This window comes from Pieris rapae, chromosome 3 (assembly GCF_905147795.1).
Source record: "Pieris rapae chromosome 3, ilPieRapa1.1, whole genome shotgun sequence".
Lineage (NCBI taxonomy): Eukaryota > Metazoa > Arthropoda > Insecta > Lepidoptera > Pieridae > Pieris > Pieris rapae.
Window position 1 is genome coordinate 3,482,412 of NC_059511.1, and position 23,782 is coordinate 3,506,193.

Sequence of the window (23,782 nt, forward strand, 5' to 3'; positions counted from 1 at the left end):
CTAACGTTCCTTCATTTTTTTATTGCTGTTTTACTTTTATGAACATTTATCCCGCTAATAAAGCGTTTTCTCTTGATTCTTTTGTTTTCATGGATTTCAACGGAGTTTACTAAACGGATAATGTTCTTTTACATTCAGCTAAGAATCTACTTACAAACTTCCTCGCATCCACCCACCAACTCCCACGCACCCCTGCACAGCCACCTTCATTTTTTGATAAAAATAAAATGCCGTATCTATGATCGAGTATCACTTGAGAACGGCTGGACCGATTGGGTTAATTTTTTTTATTGTCTTCAGAATTGTCAGGAGAATGTTTATATGTAAGAAATTTTTTAAAAGTCTGCTAAAACGTTAAAAATTTCGATGATAATCGAAGTATTCCAATTTCTATTGTTACTCATCACAAAATCTCGGGAACTATAGGACTTAGAAACGTGAAACTTGGTAGGAATATTACTTTCGTTATGTAGAGGTCAACTAAAAACGGATTTTAAGAAATTCATCCTCCAAAGGGGATTGCGGGGGCGTTAACAATGAACAATTCCCGTTTTTAAACTATAGCTCCTATAAATTCCAAATTTGGTAGGAATTTTCTGTAAGAAATGTAGAAATAGTCTATGAACGAATTTTACGGTAGCTCACCCCACAGGGGGTTGCGGGGGTGGTTTAACAATGAAAATTTTTATTTTTTATTTCTGCATCAGAGCTGATGCAGAAATGATTTAAGAGCGGATTTTACAACAACCCACCGCCGAAAAAGATTGCGGTAGTGGGTGTTAAAATGTGAAATTTCTATTTCCAAACTGTAACCTCTATAGACTTTAAATTTGGTAGTAATCTTTTATTTGTCATGCAGAAATCATCTCAAATAGGATTTTAGGAAGTGAGAATGTTAAATTTATGTTTCCAAACTGTAACTTCTACAGACTCCAAATGATTATTTTTTACTGTTTAAAGAGAAATGGTTAAAGTCAATTGTTTTTTTTTTCTTTAATTAATTTCATTTGTTTTTATATAACCTAATTAATTTTATGATAAATAAAATAAAATATGTTGAGAAGTGAAATAAAAATGTCAGACAGAGAAAGTATTGAAAGTTTATGTTTGTGTGCTGACTATGTGTTTGGTTCTAAAAACTGGTCTCATGAGATAAATCTTATATATAAAATTCTCGTGTCGCGGTGTTTGTGGTTAAACTCCTCCAAAACGGCTTTCCCGATTCTCATGAAATTTTGTGTGCATATTGGGTAGGTCTGAAAATCGGATCTATTTTTCATCCCCCTAAATATTAAGGGTAATACACCCCGAAATTATTTCAATTTTAGATATATTTTTTTAATTTTTTTATGATACAGCATTAGTAAATACATATAACCCTGAATTTTCAACCCTTTACAATCAACCCCCTATTTTAATTTGATTTCTTTGATTCTTTATTTTTGATATTTAGATAACTAGCAAGAATTGTAATTTAAAATATATTCTCTACATTAATAATTATTAATTTATTAACCCTACATAAATCATTCTTTTGAACACTTATAGTAGATAATTATTTTTATTGACCTAAAAAAATGTTTCTTACAAATAATATACATGGCAAAACAACGTTTGCCGGGTCAGCTAGTATAGCTATATAGCAATCTCGGTTCAGCTGCAACTGATATAAAGACGTATCATTTACACTATTAAATACTAGACGTTTCGAGGTCTCGCCACTTGGTCGGTGAAATTTATTACTAAAATATTGTAACATTAAGATGAGATCAGTAACAGGATCAGATTATGAAATATAATGTATAAAAGGTCTGACAAAATTATATGATTAATAACAAACTTCTGAATATAACTAATAGCAAAAATTATAATAACATTAAATAAAAACATTTTTGGTCAATATATCTTTATTTACTTTTATTTATATATTTTCTAAATATCTGCAGCGGGCACCCAATCAAATTTAAGGCCTGTTACTTCTGTGAACCAGTCGTGGTAATGACCCGGGCGTACGAAACCTAAAAAAAATGTTTAGCGTTACGTTCGATGCCTAAAATTTTTTATTTAGTTAGTTAAATAACCTAAAAGCCAAAGGTTTAATAAACTCCCATTGGTACTCAGAGTCGTCCAATTAGTTAACGAAATCTAAGTTATTATTTTGAATTCTCTTACCTCTTTTTATAAACTGAAATATGTAAGCAAAAATATTTTTTTTAAAACGCCAATAAGAAAATTGTTAAAATACGCTCACCTATCTAGCAAAAAAAACTTACCAGCAGGAACTTCAGTGTGGCAACCACTGCCGGAGACGAACGACGCTATGCCTACTTGAGACAGTTCACCATCATTGTCCAATATAGTCAAACCACCGCCACTGTCTCCCTAAGATATTAAGATTTCATTAACATTTCCTGCAAGCTATCATTATAAAAAAAAATGTTTATTAATTTAAAGTAGGTACATTTTCATTCCTAGGTGTAAGATTTGGAAACCCTTTTAAGTAAAAAATACCTGTGTCAGGGTTCCCATCTCTTTCATACACAAACTTAATTCTTAATTACTTAAAATAATTATATTATTCAACCATATTTTATTTATCTTTTTCCAACCGTTATCAACACGCTTGAGTGCATGAGTAAGTGTGTGGGTGCAAATGTGTGAGTGAGTGAATGAGTGACTCAGTGAGTGAATGAGCAAAGTGTGTATTTACATATTAGGTCTCAGAAGCAGCTCTAACACTGCATAGGGCGTGTTCATAAGCCATTATTTTATTTTATTTTATTATTTAACTTTATTCGGGTTTTTAGGTTGTATACGGTGAGCGGGTAGATTTAAGCAGCCTATTTAATTTATTATAAATATAGTCTGCTTGGATATTGCGTCTAGCAAAGTCGGTCCTTACGGTCTGACCGACGACAACATCCCTATTTCTTTTAAGACCAGCCTACTATCAAATTATAAGCTATGACTTTAGACATTTCCTAAACTTTTTCAAGAAGAAGACATTGCGATCATCAGCATTGTTGAGGAAGAGAGCTTCTGCTTTTTCTCCGACCTGAAGGATCCTTAAAGAGTCTAATCACTGAAAATCTGGCTCGATTGCCCCAGTAGTTAATGTCGAGATTATGTATATTTCCTTAGCAGTCTTCGTATGTAAATAACTTTGTAAGCGCATTTCAGGATATAACGTAGTGATTGAAAGTGTCACTATTTGTTTATTTATTTAAATTTTATAGCAAACATTACAAAAGAGCAAACGTAGTCCAATTTGTATACCGCTAATAAACAATGTAAATTAAACATATGTATTTTACCTGGCAGACAGATTGGCTAGTGACGTTGTAATGGGCAGCGCAAATGGTAGTTTCTGCAATAATAGAAGAACCACCATATCTCGTTCTACAGTATTCGTTGCTTATTCCCTTTAGGTACACCCAGTTCATCACCTCGGGTGAAACACCTTAAAGAAATTACTTAAACTAAGGGCCTGTTTCACAATGTATGGATAAATTGCCAAATAGCCATGCAACAAATAAATTATTCGAAAGATAAAAGTTCCGAATAAGATACTTGGCATTTCATGACAAATAGCGCTATCTGACAGTCGTGAAACGCAAAAATACTGTTTATCCTACAAATAAGTAACAAATAGCTTATTTGGAACTTATCCGGACATTGTGAAACAGGTCCTAAGACTTTCAAACCCACACCGCACGAGAGATGATTATTAACATATTCTTGCATTTAATACTCATTAACCGATAAGTATTAACCTTCACTCGATCTCTCGTATTATATTAACTTATCCCTGATATTTATCTCTCACTCTATGTTTTTCTCTTGAAAAAAAAGTAGCAGTATATTTAACTTACCGTCAGTCCAGTTTTTTCCCCAACCAAAGGCAGTAAACACAACGTTGTTATAGTTCTTATCTTTATCGTACGAGGACTGAAGTCTGATAGGTTGAAGGGCATCTAGAATATTTTGGAATATACATATAGTAAATAAAGTAGCTTTCCATTTATACAACAAATAACTATAAATGTCATTTGTTACACGCGGACAGGGAGCGTTGGAAATTCCTCGTTTCGTAGGCCAAGACTATTTGGTTCGTAGAGCCAGTATAGTGTGTGAGTGAATAAAAAGTTTATTTATTGATAATTTTGAACACAAAAACATTTAACATTCAACACAAAATTTAAATCACGTTAATCGAGATTTTCAGCCTGAAAACGTACTATTTATTTTAAAAGCTTGTGTTAAATAGTCTTTACCATTATATTCGACTGGTCGTGGGAATTTGATGAGCGCGATGTCGTCGTGCTGCACGTATGGATAGAGATCGATAAAGCGAGGATGTGTGTAATACTCAGTTGTCTCGAACATCAACTGAGGTCTCTTTATATCCGTCACACCAGCACGCACTACCAAGGTTACGCTACTGAAATGGAAATAAAGCTCTGTAAACTTGTCTATTATATAAGTTATATATTCGGACTCAACGAAGCATTTCATATTATTAAAAATACAGTAAATGTGGACTGCATAAATATGACAGTGCGTGGAGACGCTATGGCTACATCTTATTTTGGGTATTTTTATATATCATTAATGATATAATTCAAAACAAATTTTACAATTTGTTTATAACCGTAAAACTAAATAAATAATTGTTATTTATTCAGTGGATTTGGGTTTTTTGTTGTTAATAAATTGAGTCCGAGTTGACAGAGAGTCAATGTTCGTTTAATTTTAACAATGTTTCAAAAGGTACCTTTTGAATCATATAATAACACTGTCGCTTGCTAACTTAAAAAAATAAAATTCATGTCTACCGACTATATAAAACAATATAATAAGGATGGGATTGGGTTAGGTTGGATTAGGTCAGCTGTCAATTGATTCGCTGTCAACGATGAACTTCAACAATAATTAACATAATAAAATACATAAACAATTTTAACTCGCTTTGTTAAATTGGCGCTTACCCAGCTGGACAGTGACCGGAGGTCAAAGCCCATTCGTTATGAATAAGTGTGGCTCCACAAGCAGAAACCCTGCCATTTCGATTAACCATACGAAGAGATAGCTGGTACGGGAACTGGCCTTCATACGCCTCCCATCCAGACGAGATACGCCCTTGTGATAGAGAGACGGCGAGGTCTGAAAACGTCCAAAATATACAAATACTTATTTAAAGGATACAAACAGTAACTATGTTAACCTCTGTTAACATCTGTGATTCTTAGCCATCCGTGTGTTCAAATTCCTTTTATTATGAATTTAAATCAATTTTAATTATAATTTTAGGTTAATTTGTGTGTATATACTACCATATTAAATATTTCATTGACTTATATTAAATAGCCTTACGCCTATCAACTCGACAAATGGTTTCTTATGATTAACCGTGAAAAATAACAACTGTTTAAAGAAGGTAGATTTCTACTTTACAATTGAAACTCTAAAGACTCGGGTCTAGTTCTAAGATGATTACTATCTAGGTTCAATGCTTCAACAGCTACACCATGATTTTAAACTTTATGGAATAGTTGCATATAGCATAGCTGACTCTGAATAGTCCTAACATTCAGGCTACGTAGCTGATGGAAATGTTTGCTGGAATGGAATTAACGTTTACTGGTTTAAAGAACAACCGGCCCTAGAAACCTCTTGTGAGAACAACAAGTTATTGGTCACGGCCGCAGTCACTAGACTGACGCTGAAGGCATAAATATATTTTAAAAAATATTCCTCAGCATAATATGTATCTTACTGCCAGGCGCGCGACTTTTGGAATAAGTTTCAGGAATGAGAGTTATTGCTTAATCTAACTTCCGTACGTCAAACATCACATAATTGCATATAAAAAAATATTAGAAATTATCTCTTTGCTCCTATGTTTTTTTTTTTTCATTTCACCTGTTTCTAACATAACTGTCTTAACTGGGTATTAACCTTGAAATAACACCGTGTCTCGTGTTGTCGGATTATTAAGATAATATTGATTGAACGCTTTCATGTAAGCGAATCAGATGATCCTATCACGTAGATAAGTAATTAAAAATTTATCTCTATAAAAAATATTCTTAGATTACACATGCATAGTAATCATTAGAGTTCCACTTCGAAAGTATAAAAAGACCCTGACACTCTCTTCAGCATTTTTAATAAGCATTCATTTAATAGCAATATAGAAAATTATTTATGAAGGGATTATTAAATCATTACCTACCTTATTATATCTTCTAAAGTCACCGTATTGCGCATGAGACGAATACTTTTTTCATTTCACTCCGATGAAAAGAGTATATAGAGTAAATACTACTACTATTTTTAATGTGTACTTAAAAAATCTATAGTTGACACTAAAATACAAAGACTTTTTTAATACAGTTGCTCAAAAAGTGGAATATTGCAGGGACGTATAGCGTTCGGAAAGTGGGCTATTACACACTCGTGCTTTTTGTTTACCTTTGCCGCACTAGTGCGTTCTCTACCCCGAAGGTTTTACTAAAACTACACGCAAATATTTAAAAAAGAAGCTACTAATTTTTCAATATCAGATTTAATGATTGGATTCAATGAGTTAGGTTTGGTTTCATTTCATTTCATTTCAATAAAAATATTCTACTGAAGACTTGGCTGTATGGGCGATGTTCCCTTTCCCTACCCAGAATGAGTGAAGAAAAAAAAATCTTTGCTCATATTCTTTGACACTTGACAGTTGGCGCTATAATCTAAAAATGTTTTTGCGAGTTGAGTTATTTGTTGCACAAAATGAGTAAGATCGACGATATTTTATTTGAATTAATACCACGTGAATAATTGCACGAAATGCTTCGGAGAACATTTTACCGGAAACGTAGTAGTCGTTACATATCCACGTGCAACGAATTTATTGCGTGGAGAGAAGAGAAAAAAAGCAGATAGTTTAATTGAATTGCTTAATTTTTTCGCAACTGTATTAAAAATAGTTGTTCAGTACACGTGCGGAACCGTCATTGCAACTTGTTCCGACTGTCAACCGTTTGTCAATTCGTCGGAACTCTTTGCAATGACAGGCTATCCGCACTTGTAATGAAATATACTATATTTTAACTATGGATCAAATTGATGCAAACAAGGTGAAATAATTTTTAAAACATTATACGATTCTAAATAGCATAGAAAAAAATTACCTTGTGAACTCGCGTGATACACTGGAGTGTTGTCGGCAAAAGCCTAAAAGATGACAGAAAAAATATTAACCAAACTTATTTAAAACTTATCATAGCCTACATGTTTAAAATATTTTAAGTATGCCTCATAGTGCTCTGCTCTATTCCTTTTAACTATCTACCTGTATCATTCACTTCGACGTTCGTCGTTCTAAAACGGATCGTTTGCTAAGCCAGTTTATGCTGCGCGCTACTGCTATATTGAACCAGCTGCCCACTGAATTATTTCTGTGCCCATTCAACTTAGGGTCCTTCGAAAAAAGAATGTACCAATTCTTCACTCGCGAGCCCTCTGGCATTGAAAGTGTCTTTGGGCGGCGGTATCACTGTACATCAGATAAGCCTCCTACCCGTTTGCCTGGTGTTCTATAAAAAAAATATTAATCGTATACTAATCCACGTCTCTCGGGACCTCTGTGAAACGGTTGAATCGAGACAAGCGAATTCTCCAACATGGCACATCTCACTCATAGGGTGGCCGTACGGTCTGTAGTTTTCATTTTAAAAAATTGGCAAAAAAACGTCATAACACAAAAAAGAATATATAAATAAATTACCGTCACAAAAGCCAACACAAAAATAAAGAGAGTCAACATTTCTTGAGCTCTCATTAACAACAACTGGCTGATTGCATTAATTATGCATTAATTTAAAAATAATGAATTGATAAAAGATGGATTATTTTTGATAAATTTAGTGTGCATAACTAATTAGCTGACACGGCTCATTAAATAACGATCGACGATGTCGATAAACAAATTTAAAAACTTAATTTACAGTCCACATAATTTTCTCTAAAAAATTTAATATAAATAAAATACGTGTTGTGCATACTATATTTTATTTAAACGTTACACAGAACTATTTTTAGATTTTATTTTAATGCCTTCGTGGCGTTGTAACGCACAGTGTTCCAGAGGCCCTAATTTGATTTCGTTCTACTTAAAATAATTTCGACATAAATAGCACAGAAGAATGTTTCCTTCTGGCTCCACTTCTTTTAGAACTTATAATTTTAAATGACATACAGTTTACAAATATTTATTGGTGTAACTTCCAATTTGAGTTTTTGGGTTACATTATCCAGAATTACTATATACTTATCTTTCCCTGATACAAATTTCCAACATATTATTGTCACGTTTCATATGATTTTTAAAAGTATTTTATCCATTTTCGTGACTTGTACGATAATTTTTATCCATGTACGATAATTTTTCGGCCCTGGTATGATAATTGCCTGGCTTCAGTTATCGTTGCTACAATAGCTACACATGACATAGCGAAGATACCACCAGGTAAAAAAAATATTTTCTTGTTATATCTCCATTAGACATATTAAGTATTAAATGAGTTTTCCTTTGAAAGGTACTACTTTAGTATTTTCTATCTTTATAAAAATATTAGCAGTAGCTTATTTTATTATTAGTTTTATCCTAATATTATTTAACTATGTTGGTGTATTCATTTTAGATGTCTTATGAAAGTAAATCAATGTTGGTTGAGGTGACATCATTCCTCTCTAGGAATACTGCAAGACTGTGATGGATAAATTTCTCCAAGAATGCCTGATGCTAGGCATTGGAGATGAAGAGAACTCACCTTATCACACTCTCACCGGTCAACTGGTTTGTAAAGTGGTAGTGATTAGTAAAGTCAAATACAAATCTAAATTTTGGTTGACAAATAAGGGGTTTTGGAAATAAAATTTGACCTTGAACTTTATAAATATAACTAATGTGTGAATAACTCACTATAAATAAAATAAACAATTAAAAAGAAGTCAGTTGGATTGCTATTCATGCTTAAATGTTTTAGATTTATTAAAGATAAATTTTACTTGCAGGTGAAAGTGGTGGATTTAGAAGAGAATTTTAAGTGTGTATCCATCCAGAACAGACTGTGTGTTTGATGAAGCGTCAATTAAAGTATTCCGGTTATCTAAGAAGTAAAGGCTACAGATTCAAATGAGTCTAGACATTTTTTTAAAACCTACTTGTTTTGAGTTTTATAAAAATGCATAATGTATAATCAAACATCGAAGATGGTTTGCTTTTTAAACGAGTAAGATTTTGTGCGCTAACGTAACTGATCTGTGATGTAAGTAACGTTAAAAACGATTGAAGCTTAATTTCTTTAAAAAGGTAGTTGATGCATATAAAACCTTCCTTTTTTGATACAATAAAGGATAAAATTAATTTTTAAAAACGATATCGATGAAACTTTAAATATAAATTATATTGTAATTTCCTTTCAAAATTGTTTCCTTCTGGCCTAGAACTTGGAAGTTCACACCGGCTAGTTTTACGTATTTCATTTAGAATAATGAATATGCCAATTTGGAGTTTGTTGAACACAAACTTTTAACGTTAAGTTAATCAGTGAAAGTCAATGTCAGTCTGTCAGTTTCGTGACATGACAGTGCTAAGAATTCTTATTATTTACGGTTTATCTAAAATGTAAAAATTTGAATTTCAGTGTTACTACGTTTATATTTAATTATGTTCTGTATATTCATACTAATAAGTGTATTGTAAACGTTTAGCAAAATACTGGATAGTGAATGTAAAAACCTCAGAATTTTATTTTAGACTAACGTAATTTTTTTTTTAATTTATTCAGACGAGTGACGAAAGCAATTTCGTAGCATTTGTAGCGGTCTCGTTTAACATGTTATTTCCGGTCCAATATCACAAAGGTGGTGAAAGTGCGGAGAAGATAAGAAGATACCAAGCGCTAAATGCTTTCTCACGTGTCAATCATCTAGAAGCAGAGAAGTACGTAGGCGCAACACTCGCCTTCGTTTTATAGTTAGCAATATAGCAACCTCGGTTCAGCTGCAACTAATATAAAGGCGTATCTTTTACATTATTAATATACTAAACGTTTCGAGGTCTCGCCACTTGGTCGGTGAGATTTATTACTCAAATATTGTGACATTAATATGTTCATACATAGATCAGTAACAGGATCAGATTATGAAATATAGTATATAAAAGGTCTGACAAAATTGATGACGTCTGACGAAACGAAATGCATCGATAACGAACAAAGAATTATAATAACATTTAATAAAAACATTTTTGCACAATATATCTATATGTACTATTATTTATATATTTTCTAAATATCTGCAGCGGGCACCCAATCAAATTTAAGGCCCGTTACTTCTGTGTACCAGTCGTGGTAGTGACCCGTGCGTATGAAACCTGAAAAAATGTTTAGCGTTACATTCGATTCCCGGAATAGCTTCTACAAACGCAAGAAAAATATCATCTAAATGTCTTTGTTTATTTAACATAAATGACCTGAGCCGTCCAATTAGTTTTCGAAATCTATATTATTTTGAATTCTCTATCTCTACTTATTTAGATTTAAACTGAATTACGTAAGCAGACATTTTTATTTTTGAAACGCCTACAAGAGATTTTTTAAAATGCACTTATCACTTATCTAGCAAAAGAAAACTTACCAGCAGGAACTTCAGTGTGGCAACCACTGCCGGAGACGAAAGACGCTACGCCTAGCTGAGATAGTTCACCATCATTGTCCAATATAGTTAAACCACCGCCACTGTCTCCCTAAGATATTAAGATTTCATTAACATTTCCCACCAGCTATCATTATAAAAAAAAGTGTTTATTAATTTTAAGTAGGTACATTTTCATTCCTAGGTGTAGGATTTGGAGGGTTCCCAGTTCTTCCATAAACAAACTTAATTCTTAATTACTTAAAAAATTACATTATTTAACCTTATTTTATTTATCTTTTTTTAACTTTGTTTCAAGTGCATGAGTAAGTGTGGGCGCAAATGTGTGAGTGAGTGAATGAGTAAAGTGTATATTTACATATTAGGTCTCAAAAGCAGCTCTAACACTGGATAGGACGTGTTTATAAGCCAGTCCTTTATTCGGGTTTTTAGGTTGTAGACGGTGATGGGGTAGATATTAAGCAGTCAGCAGCATATTAAGCAGATATAAGCTAGGACTCTAGACATTTCCTAAACTTTTTTCTAAGTAAGTAGAAGACATTGCGATCATCAGCATTGTTGAGGAAGATAGCTTCTGCTTTTTCTCCGACCTGAAGGATCCTTAAAAGAGTCTTATCACTGACAAGCTGGCTCTATTGCCCCAGTAGTTAATGTCGAGATTATGTATATATACTTAGCAGTCTTCGTATGTAAATAACTTTGTTAGCGCATTTCAGGATATGACGTAGTGATTGAAGGTGTTACTACTTGTTTATTTACTAAAATTTTATTGCAAACATTACAAAAGAGCAGTCCAAGTTATATACCGCTAATAAACAATGTAAATAAAACATATATATTTTACCTGGCAGACAGATTGGCTAGTGACGTTGTAATGGGCAGCGCAAATGGTAGAGTCTACAATAATTGAAGAACCACCAAAACTCGTTCTACAGTATTCGTTGCTTATTCCCTTTAGGTACACCCAGTTCATCACCTCGGGTGAAACACCTTAAAGAAATTACTTAAAGTAAGACTGTCATGCTCACATGAGCCCACGAGAGATTTTTAATATTATATATATTCTTGCATTTAATATTAACCGATAACTAATAACCTTCCCTCGATATCTAGTATTATATCAACTCATCCCTCATATTTATCTGTATATATGTTTCTCTCTTGAAATAAAAATTAGCAGTACGTTTATAGAAATACCCTCAATAAATAATTCATAATAACTTACCGTCAGTCCAGTTTCTTCCCCAACCAAAGGCAGTAAACACAACGTTGTTATAGTCCTTATCTTTATGGTGCGAGGACTGAAGTCTGATAGGGTAAAGCGCATCTAGAATATTTTGGAGCGTATACAAATTAAGCTTATAAATATTTTAAATAAAAATTTTGAAGCTACTTTATTTTAAGAAATAACTATAAATGTCTTGTCATTTCCTGGCTTCAGCAGTACTGGTCTCTGGCCCGCCCCAGCCACCTAGTGGATAGACCTTGTATTCATCTATTCACGCGGACAGGGAGTGATGGAAGTTCCTCGTTTCGGAGGCCCAGACTATTTGGGTCGCAGAGCAATGTAGTGTGTGAGTGAATAAAAAGCTTGTTTATTGATAATTTTTAACACAAAAACATTTGTTTCTGGTAAGCGTACTTGTAAACTTTATGTTTTATTCAGTACAACAGTAAAATATAGTTAGTATATATATGTATAGGAAGTCAATTTAAGTATTACATTTTTATAATCGAATCGAAATTTTTAGCCTAAAAACTTGACTATTTCTTTTAAAAACGTGTTTTAAATATGAGTCTTTACCATTATATTCGACTGGTCGTGGGAACTTGATGAGCGCGATGTCGTTGGGCTGCACGAATGGAAGGAGATCGACATAGAGAGGATGTGTGTAGTACTCGGTTGTCTCGAACATCAACTGAGGTCTCTTTATGTCCGTCACACCAGCACGCACTACCAAGGTTACACGACTAGAATGGAAATTATAAGTTAATAGGTTTTATAAGACTCGATGAAGCATTTCATATTAAAAATACAGTAAATGTGGACAGTGAAATATAAAAGTGCGTGAAGACGCTATCGCTACATCTTATTTTGGAAATTTTTATATTTCATTATTGACAATACCAAACAATTTATTTAGAGCCGTAATACTATAAAAAAAACGTAATACTAATTAAATAATTAATATAAAATACATTAATTTATTACGCTATTGTTGGCGCTTACCCAGCTGGACAGTGACCGGCGGTCAAAGCCCATTCGTTATGAATAAGTGTGGCTCCACAAGCAGAAACCCTGCCATTTTGATTAACCATACGAAGAGATAGCTGGTACGGGAACTGGCCTTCATACGCCTCCCATCCAGACACGATACGCCCTTGTGATAGAGAGATATCGAGGTCTGGAAACGTCCAAAATATACAAATACTTATTTAAAGGATACAAACAGTAACTATGTTAAGCTCTGTTAACATCTGTGATGCTTAGCCATCCGTGTGTGCAAATTTCTTTTATTATGATTTTCTATGAATTAATTTTAATTATTATTGTAGTTTAATTTGTGTGTATATACTACCATATTAAATATTTCATTGACTTATATTAATAGCCCATCAACTCGAAAAATGGTTTCTTATGATTAACCGTGAAAAATAACAACTGTTTAAAGAAGATAGATTTCTACTTTAAAATTCTAAACCGATCTAGATGTGCTGTATTTAGTTATGCAACATTTCAATATTGCAATGGTAATAGGGTCTAGGTCTAAGATGATTACTAGGTTCATTGCTTCAACAGCTACACGATAATTTTAAACTTTATGGAATCAAAGCTGACATTGAATAGTCCAAACATTCCGGCTACGCAGCTGATGCAAATGTAATTAACGTTTACTGGTTTAAAGAACAACCGGCCCTAGAAACCTCTTCTGGGAACAACAAATTGGTCACGGCCGCAGTCACTAGACTGACGCTAGGCTATATTGAAAGATATAAATATATAAAAAAAAATCCTTAGCATATGTATCTTAGTGCCAAGCGCGCGATGTAACTCTTGGAATAGGTTTCAGAAACGAGAGTTATTGCTAAATCGAACTCAGTTAGTCAACTAAGTTCGTCAAACATCACCTAATTGCATATAAAAAAAATATTAGAAATTATCTCTTTGGTCCTATGTTTTTTTTATATTTCACCTATTTCTAACATTATCAGTAACTGGGTATCAACCTTGTAAGAACCCCGTGTCTCGTTTTGTCGGATTATTAAGATAATATTGATTGAACGATTTAGTGTAAGCTAATGAGATTATCCTATCACGTAGATAAGTAATTAAAATCTCTATAAAAAAATATTCTTAGATTACACATGCATAGTAATCATTAGAGTTCCACTTCGAAAGTATAAAAAGACCCTGGCACTCTTTTCAGCATTTTTAATAAGCATTCATTTAATAGGATTATAGAAAATTATTTATGAACGGATTATTACATCATCCTTATTATATCTTCTAAAATCACCGTATTGCGCATAAGACGAATACTTTTTTTCATTTCACTCTGATGAAATAGTATATTGTTATAATAGTGTAAATACTACTACTATTTTTAATACTTAAAAAATCTATAGTTGACACTAAAATATAAAGACATTTAACTATTGATCAAATTGATGCAAACAATTAGTAATAATTTTTGAAACATTATACGATTCTAAATAGCATAGAAAAAATTACCTTGTGAACTCGAGTGATATACTGGAGTGTTGTCGGCAAAAGCCTAAAAGATGACAGAAAAAATATTAACCAAAGTTATTTAAAACTTATAGCCTACATGCTTAAAATATTTTAAATATTATTCATATTTCTCTAATCTGATCCGTTTAACTATCCCATTGCTAATAGCTATAACTTCCTTATTCTTCAGGTAGCCAGCTCGGTAAGCATTTTGCCGTGGTCGTTCAGCTGGTGACCTTCTGAATACCTTACACATAGATAGGCAAAGGCAATTGAGTCCACTGGGTACGCTAGCGGTTAGTTTGGTTAAAGCGGAAGCCTAAATTCTGATGCCAGCTGACAGATGCCTGAAGCCAGTAGGCTTCCAGAGAAATTCCAGCTTTCTTGCCGATCCGAGCATCAAGGTCATCATCGACCTTTGACCATTGTTGCTTGTTCCGACCTTACACCCGTAAACGAAAGGGTTTATTCAAGGGTGTCTTCTATCTCCGGCCGTGTTTCTTCTGCATCAATGATATGTTGCAACTTAGCAACATTCATTGCTATGCAGATGACAGTACTGGGCTCACTCTTTACACAGGCTGGGCAGGTATTTCTTGGGCAGTTGTCGCTGACCGGAACAAACTTGTGTCTGAAGTTGAAACTCTGGAGACTACGTGGAGTCTTGCACTGGGGTAAACTAAATCAAGCCTTATTTAACCAAGAAGACACAAGTTTACGCGTTTCTGTTAAAAAAGCATGCTTTCCGCTACTTCTCTTTTCAAAGACACTCTTCTTAAAGCCACAATGAGCATCGGAATACTTGGCGTTGACATATCTAACGACATTCAATTTCGGGGTCATTTGACGAGTAAGGCTAAATTAGCCTCCAAAATGGTGTGCTCAGCAAGGCAAGAAGGTACCTCACTCCATGCCACTGCTTTCAACTGTGCAAATTCAGCCTCACATGGAGTACTATTCTCTGGATTACTGTACTCGCTCGGGCGAGAGGTTCCCAGTACCAGCTCTTTCCACTTATCCGTATTCAACAAAGAGCGTTTGGAATCGTCAGCTGCCCACTGAATTATTTCCGTACCAATTCGAGTTAGGGTCCCTTAAGAAAAGATTGTACCAATTCTTTAAAGGCCGGAAACGCAGTCGCACGCTGGCATTGAGTGTCTTTGGGCTTGCCTAGTGTTCTATAAAAAAAATATTAATCGTATACTAATCCACGTCTCTCGGAAACTCTGTCAAACGGTTGAATCGAGACAAGCGAATTCTCCAACGAGCACATCTCACTTATAGGGTGGGCGTACAGTCTGTAGTTATCATTAAAAAAATTGGCAAAAAAAATCGTCATAACACAAAAAGGAATATATAAATAAATTACCGTCACAAAAGCCAACACAAAAAGAAAAAGAGTCAACATTTTTTGAGCTCTCATTTACAACTACTGGCTCATTGCATTAATTATAGATTAATATAAAAAGAATTAATTGATAAAAGATGGATTATTTTGATAAATTTAGTGTGCGTAACTAATTAGCTGACATGGCTCATTAAATATCGATCGACGATGTCGATAAACAAATTCAAAAACTTAATTTACAGTCGACATAATTTTCTGTAAAAAATTTAATATAAATAAAATACGTATTGTGCATACAACTACTAAACGGTACCCAGAACTAATTTTAGATTTTATTTTAATGCCTTCGTGGCGTTGTAAAGCACAGTGTTCCAGAGGTCCTAATTTGATTTCGTTCCACTTAAAATAATTTCGACATAAATAGAACAGAAGAATGTTTCCTTCTGACTCCACTTCTTTTAACTTATAATTTTAAATGAAATATAATTTACAAATATTTATTGATGTTAATTCCAATTTAATTGTTTGGGTTAAATTACCCAGAATTACTATTTATTTATCTTTCCCTAATACAAGCTATGCGTCCAGCTTAGCTTTCGACTGTCGTCACAAAGTTCCTAGAAAATGTTTAATTATGCACTTATAAAGTACTAAAATATGTTAGGCTCGATTTAGAATGTTATCACGAAAATAATGTATGTTATAATATATCATAAGAAAATTCTATAACATTTTGACAGTTTTGTTCTGTCTAGTTTAGTTTCTGAATGGCATAGTTAGCCAGGTACCTAACTCTGTAAACGCTTAAAATGGCGTTTTAGCGTTAATATATATAATAGTTAATTTATATATATATTATGCGTACCATGGATCATACTCGTGATCAGGTGCTACATGTGGTGACTTGGTCGGACTTGAAATCATAGATACGGTGATGATGGTTATTTCGACTATGTATTTGTGTGTTGTTCCCACGAGAATGTAAGTGCGTACTTACCTAGTGCACCATGCCTGATAGAGGACAAATCATTGTTTTCAATTTATTTTATTATCATTAATTAACTATTAAAGTCACGTGAAACATGGTATAATGGTTGTAGCTCCTTGCAAAAATTGTGTAAATCAAAAAAACTTGGCGATTAAAAAGAGTGGCAGAGAGTTTATTGCCAGTTCTTCTCTTCCATTAAACGCCCTTGATTTGAGAACGGGCAGTACCTAAACGTAAAATTAGAGGCACTTATTATGTATTTATTTTATAATTAAAATGCCAATACTTTCGCTGTACAAAATAAAAAATCTTTAAATTTGTTAAATCGGAATCGACAAATACGAGTTGCCGTTGATTAAAGTAGTAGTCTAAAATGATAGCTGTCAGACTTTTACACAGTGAAAGTAGTAGTTTAGTAGCTATTTTCTGCCTTCCAATAAATTATCTTAAAATAATAAAATTACGCTTATTAATTTAAATAAGATGAAGGTGAAACTGTTTATACTAATTAAAGGAAATGTGTTTTTTATTAAATTTAACTGGCAACTGGCTTGGCTTATGCCGTCGAATACAACAGATATAATATACAATATGATACACAGCTCGTTAGGAAACAACTTATCTGTCAGCTGTCAAACACAAACGTTTGCACTTTGCTCGAAAATGTTGGATCATGGTTGATATTTGAGAATTCTGACAGCGGCACTAACGGAAAAACGTGCGATTTTTTCTTAAAATTATCTTGGAAGTTTGTTTAAAATATTCTTTGAATAACCAAATTTAAAATGAGTGCATGGCCAGAAGTAACTACGGCGAAATCAGAAAACAGACATGAAATCAAGTTATCTGGCGCCACTATTTCAAAACGAATTTCAGAAGAAGGTTTAGATAAAAATGTATTTCAATTAACCAACATAAATCTTTTAAATATCAGCGATACTTGTCTAACTAGCATACCTGATGAAATAAAATACTTGGTGAATCTACAATCCTTACTATTATACGGTAATAAAATGACGGAATTTAATGAAAACATAACCTTATTACAAAAGTTAAAAGTTCTAGATGTTTCAAGAAACCAACTTACATGTATTCCAGACAGTTTAAATAAAATGAAAGAGCTTACTAATATAAACTTAAGCTCTAATGAAATTTCCGAGATGCCTAAAATTGGCGATATGCTAAACCTTATAACATTTGATCTTTCAAATAATAAGCTTACGAGTTTCCCAGACATGGAAGGAGGAAGTTTTCCACACTTCACAGATTTCAGGATTAAAGGAAACTTAATTGAAGTATTACCTTCCTATGTGGCTAGTACTTTACAGTCTTTAAAGAACTTTGATATTAGTGACAATCAATTGATGACTATTCCAGGAGAGATAGCTTCTATGTCGAAATTAAAAGGTAATTGCATATTTTAAGTTGTATCTTTACATTAAGTCACATATAATTCTTATTAGGAAATAAGGTTAAATGCTTAAAAATTATTTACAACAATGATAACAACTTCTGTTTTCTTTACCCAATTTCAGAACTAAATCTAAAAGGCAATAAACTGTCCGATAAGCGCCTCAAAAAGCTAGTTGATCAGTGTCGTACAAAGCAGGTTTTAGACTATATCAGAGAACACTGCCCAAAAGCAGACAATGCTCAACCAACAGGAAAGAAAGGGAAAAAGGGCAAAAAAGAAGAACCACAACCTGAAGAAAATATTAATGATCTCTGTCACAGTCTAAAAATCTTACATGTAGATGACGACACATTAAAAGTAAAAATAGTTGAGAATGAAGTTTGCAATATTCGTCCCTTTATCCTGTGTTGCATAATTAATGATTTGCATTTTGATGAAGTACTGTTCAAGAAATTCATTCAGATGCAAACAAAATTACATGATACAGTCTGTGATAAACGTAATGTCGCTACAATAGCTACACATGACACAGCGAAGATACCACCAGGTATACAAAAATTCTTTTCTTTTTATAGATCTCCATTAGACATATTAAGTATAAATTGAGTTTTCCTTTGACTATGATATAATTATCATATACCTTAAATAAACATAATAAAGGTTTTATAATTAAAAAATCTTTATCTACTTATTTTTATACTTACTAGTACTTATACTAATGACATTTCTTTAGGTAACCTTGTATACACAGCAAAAGCTCCTTCAAAACTAAAACTGACACCTCTTACAAGATCCAAGCCATTTACTGGGGAACAACTGTTCCACCAGCTGACCACCGAGGCAGAAGCTCTAAGAAAAGAGAAGAAAAGAAATGTGTATTCTGGTATTCATAAGTATGTGTTATTTTAAATGACCATTGTTTTGTAGCAAGTTTTTTTGTAGTTGTGTACATAAATTTTTGGTAAAACATTTTTGTTTTGTAAAGGGGCAGGCTGACATGCAAATATTTTGTGGAATTTGCTGGACAGTATATTTTTTATTACTTTGGTTTTTTATGTTTTTCTACACAGATACCTGTATTTACTGGAAGGAAAACCCAAATACCCATGCTTGGAAGATTCTCAAGGTAGAGTCATCAGTTTTCCGCCTATCACTAATTCAGATGATACTAAAGTGAGTATAGAAATTATGCATTCTGATTTATAAAAACTATTGTTTCTAGTAAAATCTTACCCGATGACAGCTGTGTTACAATTTTTATGTAGTTTGAAATATTCTATTGCATGAAAATTTCAATTTAAAAATGATTAGTAACCTTTCTTAGATCAGGTGACTAAAGCCTGTCCTAAACTTGGTGGGGTGTGATATAACCAAAATAATATATCATAATAGTTCTATCAATAACATTATTTCTTCTTTAAAAACACAACTTTTATAATAATGATATAATTTGGACATGTAAATTAACAATTCTTCAAATATACGAACTAAATTACAAATACTAATGGTTTTAAACATGAATTTTAATTAACATTGGTTATCAAAACTATTGCAGTCTTGATAAAAAATCAGCATGCTTCATATAATTTGGTGTGTTATAATTTTTAACATGAGTATTTGGTGTTTCTGTCCTATTTTCTTGAACATTTTGAACACCTGTGGCTTATGGGGCCTTACTGCAGGAGGCACTGGTAAATTTTCAGGTTTTTTTTGCTGACTGAATACTAATTTTCATCTACTAGCCACTCTCTCAATATCAGCAGTAGCTAATATAATATTTTATGATTATTTTTATACTAATATTATTTAACTATGTTGGTGTATTCATTTTAGATGTCTCATGAAAGTAAATCAATGTTGGTTGAGGTGACATCACATTCCTCTCTAGGAGCCTGCAAGACTGTGATGGACAAACTACTCCAAGAATGCCTTATGCTAGGCATTGGAGATGAAGAGAACTCACCTTATCACACTCTCACTGTTCAACAGGTTTGTAAAGTTGTAGTGATTAGTGAAGTCAAATACATTCCTAAATCTTGGTTGACAATAAGGGGTTAAATTTGACCTTGAACTTTTTAAATATAACTAATGTGTGAATATCTCACTAAAATAAAATAAACAATTTAAAAAAAGTGAGTGGGATTGCTATTCATGCTTAAATGTTTAATTGTTTAGATAAATTTGTGATTTATTAAAAACTTATACTTGCAGGTGAAAGTGGTGGATTTAGAGGGGAATTTGAAAAGTGTGTATCCATCCAGAACGGACTGTGTGTTTGATGAAGCGTCAGTTAAAGTATTCCGGTTATCTAAGAAGTAAAAGCTACAGATTCAAATGAGTCTAAAAACATTTTTTTTAATACCTACTTGTATTGAGTTTTATAAAAATGCATAATGTATAATCAAACATCGAAGATGGTTTGCTTTTTAAACGAGTAAGATTTTGTGCGCTAACGTAACTGATCTGTGATGTAAGTAACGTTAAAAACGATTGAAGCTTAATTTCTTTAAAAAGGTAGTTGATGCATATAAAAACCTTCCTTTTTTGATACAATAAAGGATAAAATTGTTTTTTTTTTCTTTCATTCATCGCATTTTAAAAACAATATCGATATAAGAAACTTTAAATTTAAATAATATTGTAATTTCATTACAAAATTGTTTCCTTCTGGCCTAGAAGTCCACAACCCCTAGTTTTACGTATTTCATTGTAAAGAATATGCCCTTTTGGAGTGAGATGACAGATGTGATGTCTAATCATTGTAAATTTTGTCGACTGATTACCGTTTCAGATTATCTGGCATCAGCCTGATATATATAATAGTCCAGTCATTATATACATTCTTCTCGTCTTTTCTAAGACGATTTTTTCGACGTAATGACTGAACTATAAAATTATTATTATAATCTGTGTAAATGTTACGCACTAACTTTTAACGTCAAGTCACCTCTGAGACAGGCAATGTCAGTCTGTCAGGTTCGTTAAATGAAAGTTTGTTCTTATTTACGGTTTATCAAAAATGTTAAAATTTGAATTTCAATGTTACTGCGTTTATATTTAAATCATGTTCTGTATATTCATACTAATAAGTGCATTGTAAACGTTTAGCAAAATGCGGCGCAGCATGGCACCGAGCCAGATTGGCTCCAGCAACGATGTATTTAAGAGTCCCCTTTTAAACCCATCTAAAAGGACAAAGCGAGCATGTACTAGGATTCCTCTTGCACAGAAAACTCTTTCACAGACATTATCTTTATCTGATCACGAGAACCTAATTAAACAAATATTAAGTAAACCCTTTAGAGTCCCTATTCCAAATTATGTATCATCATATTGCAGTAAAAGTTTGGGATTAAAGCGAACCCAAATTCGACGTGCATTGCATGATCCAGATGAGCCAAATGCTTTAGTTTTGTATCTTCCACCTCATATTCCAGAACACGAGAAAATGAAAATGAATGCTAATGACGTAAAAGTAGCTGTAGTTGTTGATCCAGTACTGGGAAATATTTTAAGGCCACATCAAAGAGAGGGTGTCAAGTTTATGTATGATTGTGTGACAGGAATGCAAATAGATAATGCCTATGGCTGCATTATGGCAGATGAAATGGGTTTGGGAAAGACTTTGCAGTGTATAACCCTTCTTTGGACTCTTTTACGCCAAGGTCCAGACTGTAAGCCAACAATTAGCAAAGCAATTATTGTATGTCCTAGTAGTTTAGTGAAAAATTGGTACAATGAGATCCACAAATGGCTTGGCCAAAGAATTAATGCATTACCAATGGATGGTGGGTCAAAGGCTGAAATAACATTAAAACTACAACAGTTTATGAATACCTATAATGCCATGAGAGTTGCTACACCAGTGCTTATTATATCATATGAAACCTTCAGAATTTATTCTAATATTTTACATTCATCTGAAGTTGGTTTGGTGCTATGTGATGAAGGACACAGGTTAAAAAATAGTGAGAATCAAACTTATCAAGCATTAATGGGATTAAAGGCAAAAAGACGTATACTTATATCTGGTACACCTATACAAAATGATTTGACAGAATATTTTAGTTTAGTACACTTTGTTAATGAAGGCATACTTGGTACAGCCCAAGAATTTAAGAAACGCTATGAAAATCATATCCTAAAGGGACAAGATGCTTTAGCAAGTGATCAAGAGAGAGAAAGAGCTCAAGAGTGTCTTCAGACCTTAACATCAATAGTAAACAAATGTATGATAAGACGAACAAGTACTTTGTTAACTAAATATTTGCCAGTCAAGTTTGAACAAGTTATTTGTGTTAAAATGACTCACTTACAGACACAGATCTACAAAAATTTTATTAGTTCTGATGCAATTAGAAATAAATTTTCTGGTTCTGGTGATAAAAATACTCTCAGTGCTTTATCTAGTATAACTACATTAAAAAAATTATGTAATCATCCAGATTTAGTATATGAAAAAATCATGGAAAGATCAGAAGGTTTCGAAAAGGCTAAAGACATGTTACCTAGTAATTATGATGTAAAAGATGTGAGACCAGAATATTCTGGTAAGTTAATGATACTTGACTGTATATTAGCAAACTTGAAAACAAATACAGATGACAAGATTGTTCTAGTTTCTAACTATACACAAACTTTGGACTTATTTGAAAAATTATGTCGCAAAAGACAGTATTTGTATGTAAGATTGGATGGCTCTATGACCATTAAAAAGAGAGCAAAAGTGGTTGAAAGTTTTAATGATAAAAATTCCAAGGAGTGGATATTTATGCTGAGTTCAAAAGCTGGGGGCTGTGGTTTAAATTTAATTGGTGCTAATAGACTGATTATGTTTGACCCAGACTGGAACCCTGCAAATGATGATCAGGCAATGGCTAGAGTATGGCGTGATGGTCAAAAGAAACCTTGTTACATTTATCGTCTTTTGGCTACTGGGACAATTGAAGAAAAAATATTCCAGCGCCAAGCACATAAGAAAGCACTCAGTGACACAGTTGTTGATCAAAATGAAGACTCATTACGTCACTTTACGTCTGATGATTTGAAAGATTTGTTCCGTCTTGAAGAAAATACATTATCAGATACTCATAGTAAGTTTAGGTGCAAGCGTTGTGTCAATAATATTCAAGTTACATTACCACCAGAGAACTCAGACTGTACATCAGACCTTTCCAATTGGTATCATTGTGCAGATAAAAAGAGTTTAGCTGATTTAGTATTAAAACAGTGTTGGGACCTTGCAAAGAGTATTTCCTTTGTTTTCCATCACAGATCAGCTCAAACTGAGGCACAAAAAAATCTCGAGGAGGACAAAGAAAATACTCAAATAAAGAAAAAGTTAAAAATAGAATTAGATGAAGACTATTCTGAACCTGATGATAGTGGTGATGAAGATTATGTATAAATTTTTAGTTAATCATGTGATCAAAAACATATTTATTCTTTGTCACAGTTCAAATTATGATATTTTTATGTTACTCCTTTAATTGTACAGCATTATAAATTAAGAAGAATATTTTATTGATTAAAATTATGTATACAGTGATTTTAGTTTCTATCACTACTAAACTACACTGCTTATTATAT

At 32.9% G+C, this 23,782-nt stretch overlaps 3 protein-coding genes across 3 annotated transcripts; 2 read left to right on the forward strand and 1 right to left on the reverse strand.

Moving 5' to 3' along the window:
* Positions 1-1,897: 1,897 nt before the first annotated feature.
* On the reverse strand, positions 1,898-15,945 carry LOC110996581. Its single transcript, XM_022264332.2, has 16 exons — positions 15,813-15,945; positions 14,444-14,486; positions 12,941-13,115; positions 12,515-12,681; positions 11,936-12,037; positions 11,555-11,700; positions 10,693-10,801; positions 10,347-10,429; positions 7,778-7,855; positions 7,182-7,224; positions 4,989-5,163; positions 4,275-4,441; positions 3,873-3,974; positions 3,315-3,460; positions 2,274-2,382; positions 1,898-2,018 (listed from the first exon to the last, which is right to left on the reverse strand). The coding sequence occupies exons 1-16, from the start codon at positions 15,864-15,866 to the stop codon at positions 1,933-1,935; spliced, it is 1,785 nt and encodes a 594-aa protein (XP_022120024.2). The 5' UTR covers positions 15,867-15,945; the 3' UTR covers positions 1,898-1,932.
* Positions 15,946-17,430: 1,485 nt separating this feature from the next.
* On the forward strand, positions 17,431-20,762 carry LOC110996578 (leucine-rich repeat-containing protein 47-like). The gene is made up of 6 exons (XM_022264330.2): positions 17,431-18,186; positions 18,315-18,740; positions 18,927-19,086; positions 19,264-19,366; positions 20,027-20,182; positions 20,405-20,762. Exons 1-6 carry the CDS (start codon positions 17,565-17,567, stop codon positions 20,510-20,512), a joined length of 1,575 nt encoding a protein of 524 aa, XP_022120022.2. The 5' UTR covers positions 17,431-17,564; the 3' UTR covers positions 20,513-20,762.
* A 390-nt stretch (positions 20,763-21,152) lies between these two features.
* Positions 21,153-23,714, forward strand: LOC110996597 (DNA repair and recombination protein RAD54-like). Its single transcript, XM_022264354.2, has one exon. It carries the CDS (start codon positions 21,306-21,308, stop codon positions 23,598-23,600), a length of 2,295 nt encoding a protein of 764 aa, XP_022120046.2. The 5' UTR covers positions 21,153-21,305; the 3' UTR covers positions 23,601-23,714.
* The last annotated feature ends 68 nt before the right edge of the window (positions 23,715-23,782 follow it).

Excerpts from the sequence above, each read along its gene's own strand:
- LOC110996581 (XM_022264332.2), bottom strand. The coding sequence starts at position 15,866 with ATGAGAGCTCAAAAAATGTTGACTCTTTTTCTTTTTGTGTTGGCTTTT. Across the intron at positions 12,682-12,940 it reads GCCGGTCACTGTCCAGCTGG|TCGTGTAACCTTGGTAGTGC; the intron begins GTAAGCGCCAAC and ends TTTCCATTCTAG. Across the intron at positions 3,461-3,872 it reads GGGAAAAAACTGGACTGACG|GTGTTTCACCCGAGGTGATG; the intron begins GTAAGTTAAATA and ends AATTTCTTTAAG.
- LOC110996578 (XM_022264330.2), top strand. The coding sequence starts at position 17,565 with ATGAGTGCATGGCCAGAAGTAACTACGGCGAAATCAGAAAACAGACAT. Across the intron at positions 18,187-18,314 it reads TTCTATGTCGAAATTAAAAG|AACTAAATCTAAAAGGCAAT; the intron begins GTAATTGCATAT and ends ACCCAATTTCAG. Across the intron at positions 19,087-19,263 it reads GTGTATTCTGGTATTCATAA|ATACCTGTATTTACTGGAAG; the intron begins GTATGTGTTATT and ends TTTTCTACACAG.
- LOC110996597 (XM_022264354.2), top strand. The coding sequence starts at position 21,306 with ATGCGGCGCAGCATGGCACCGAGCCAGATTGGCTCCAGCAACGATGTA.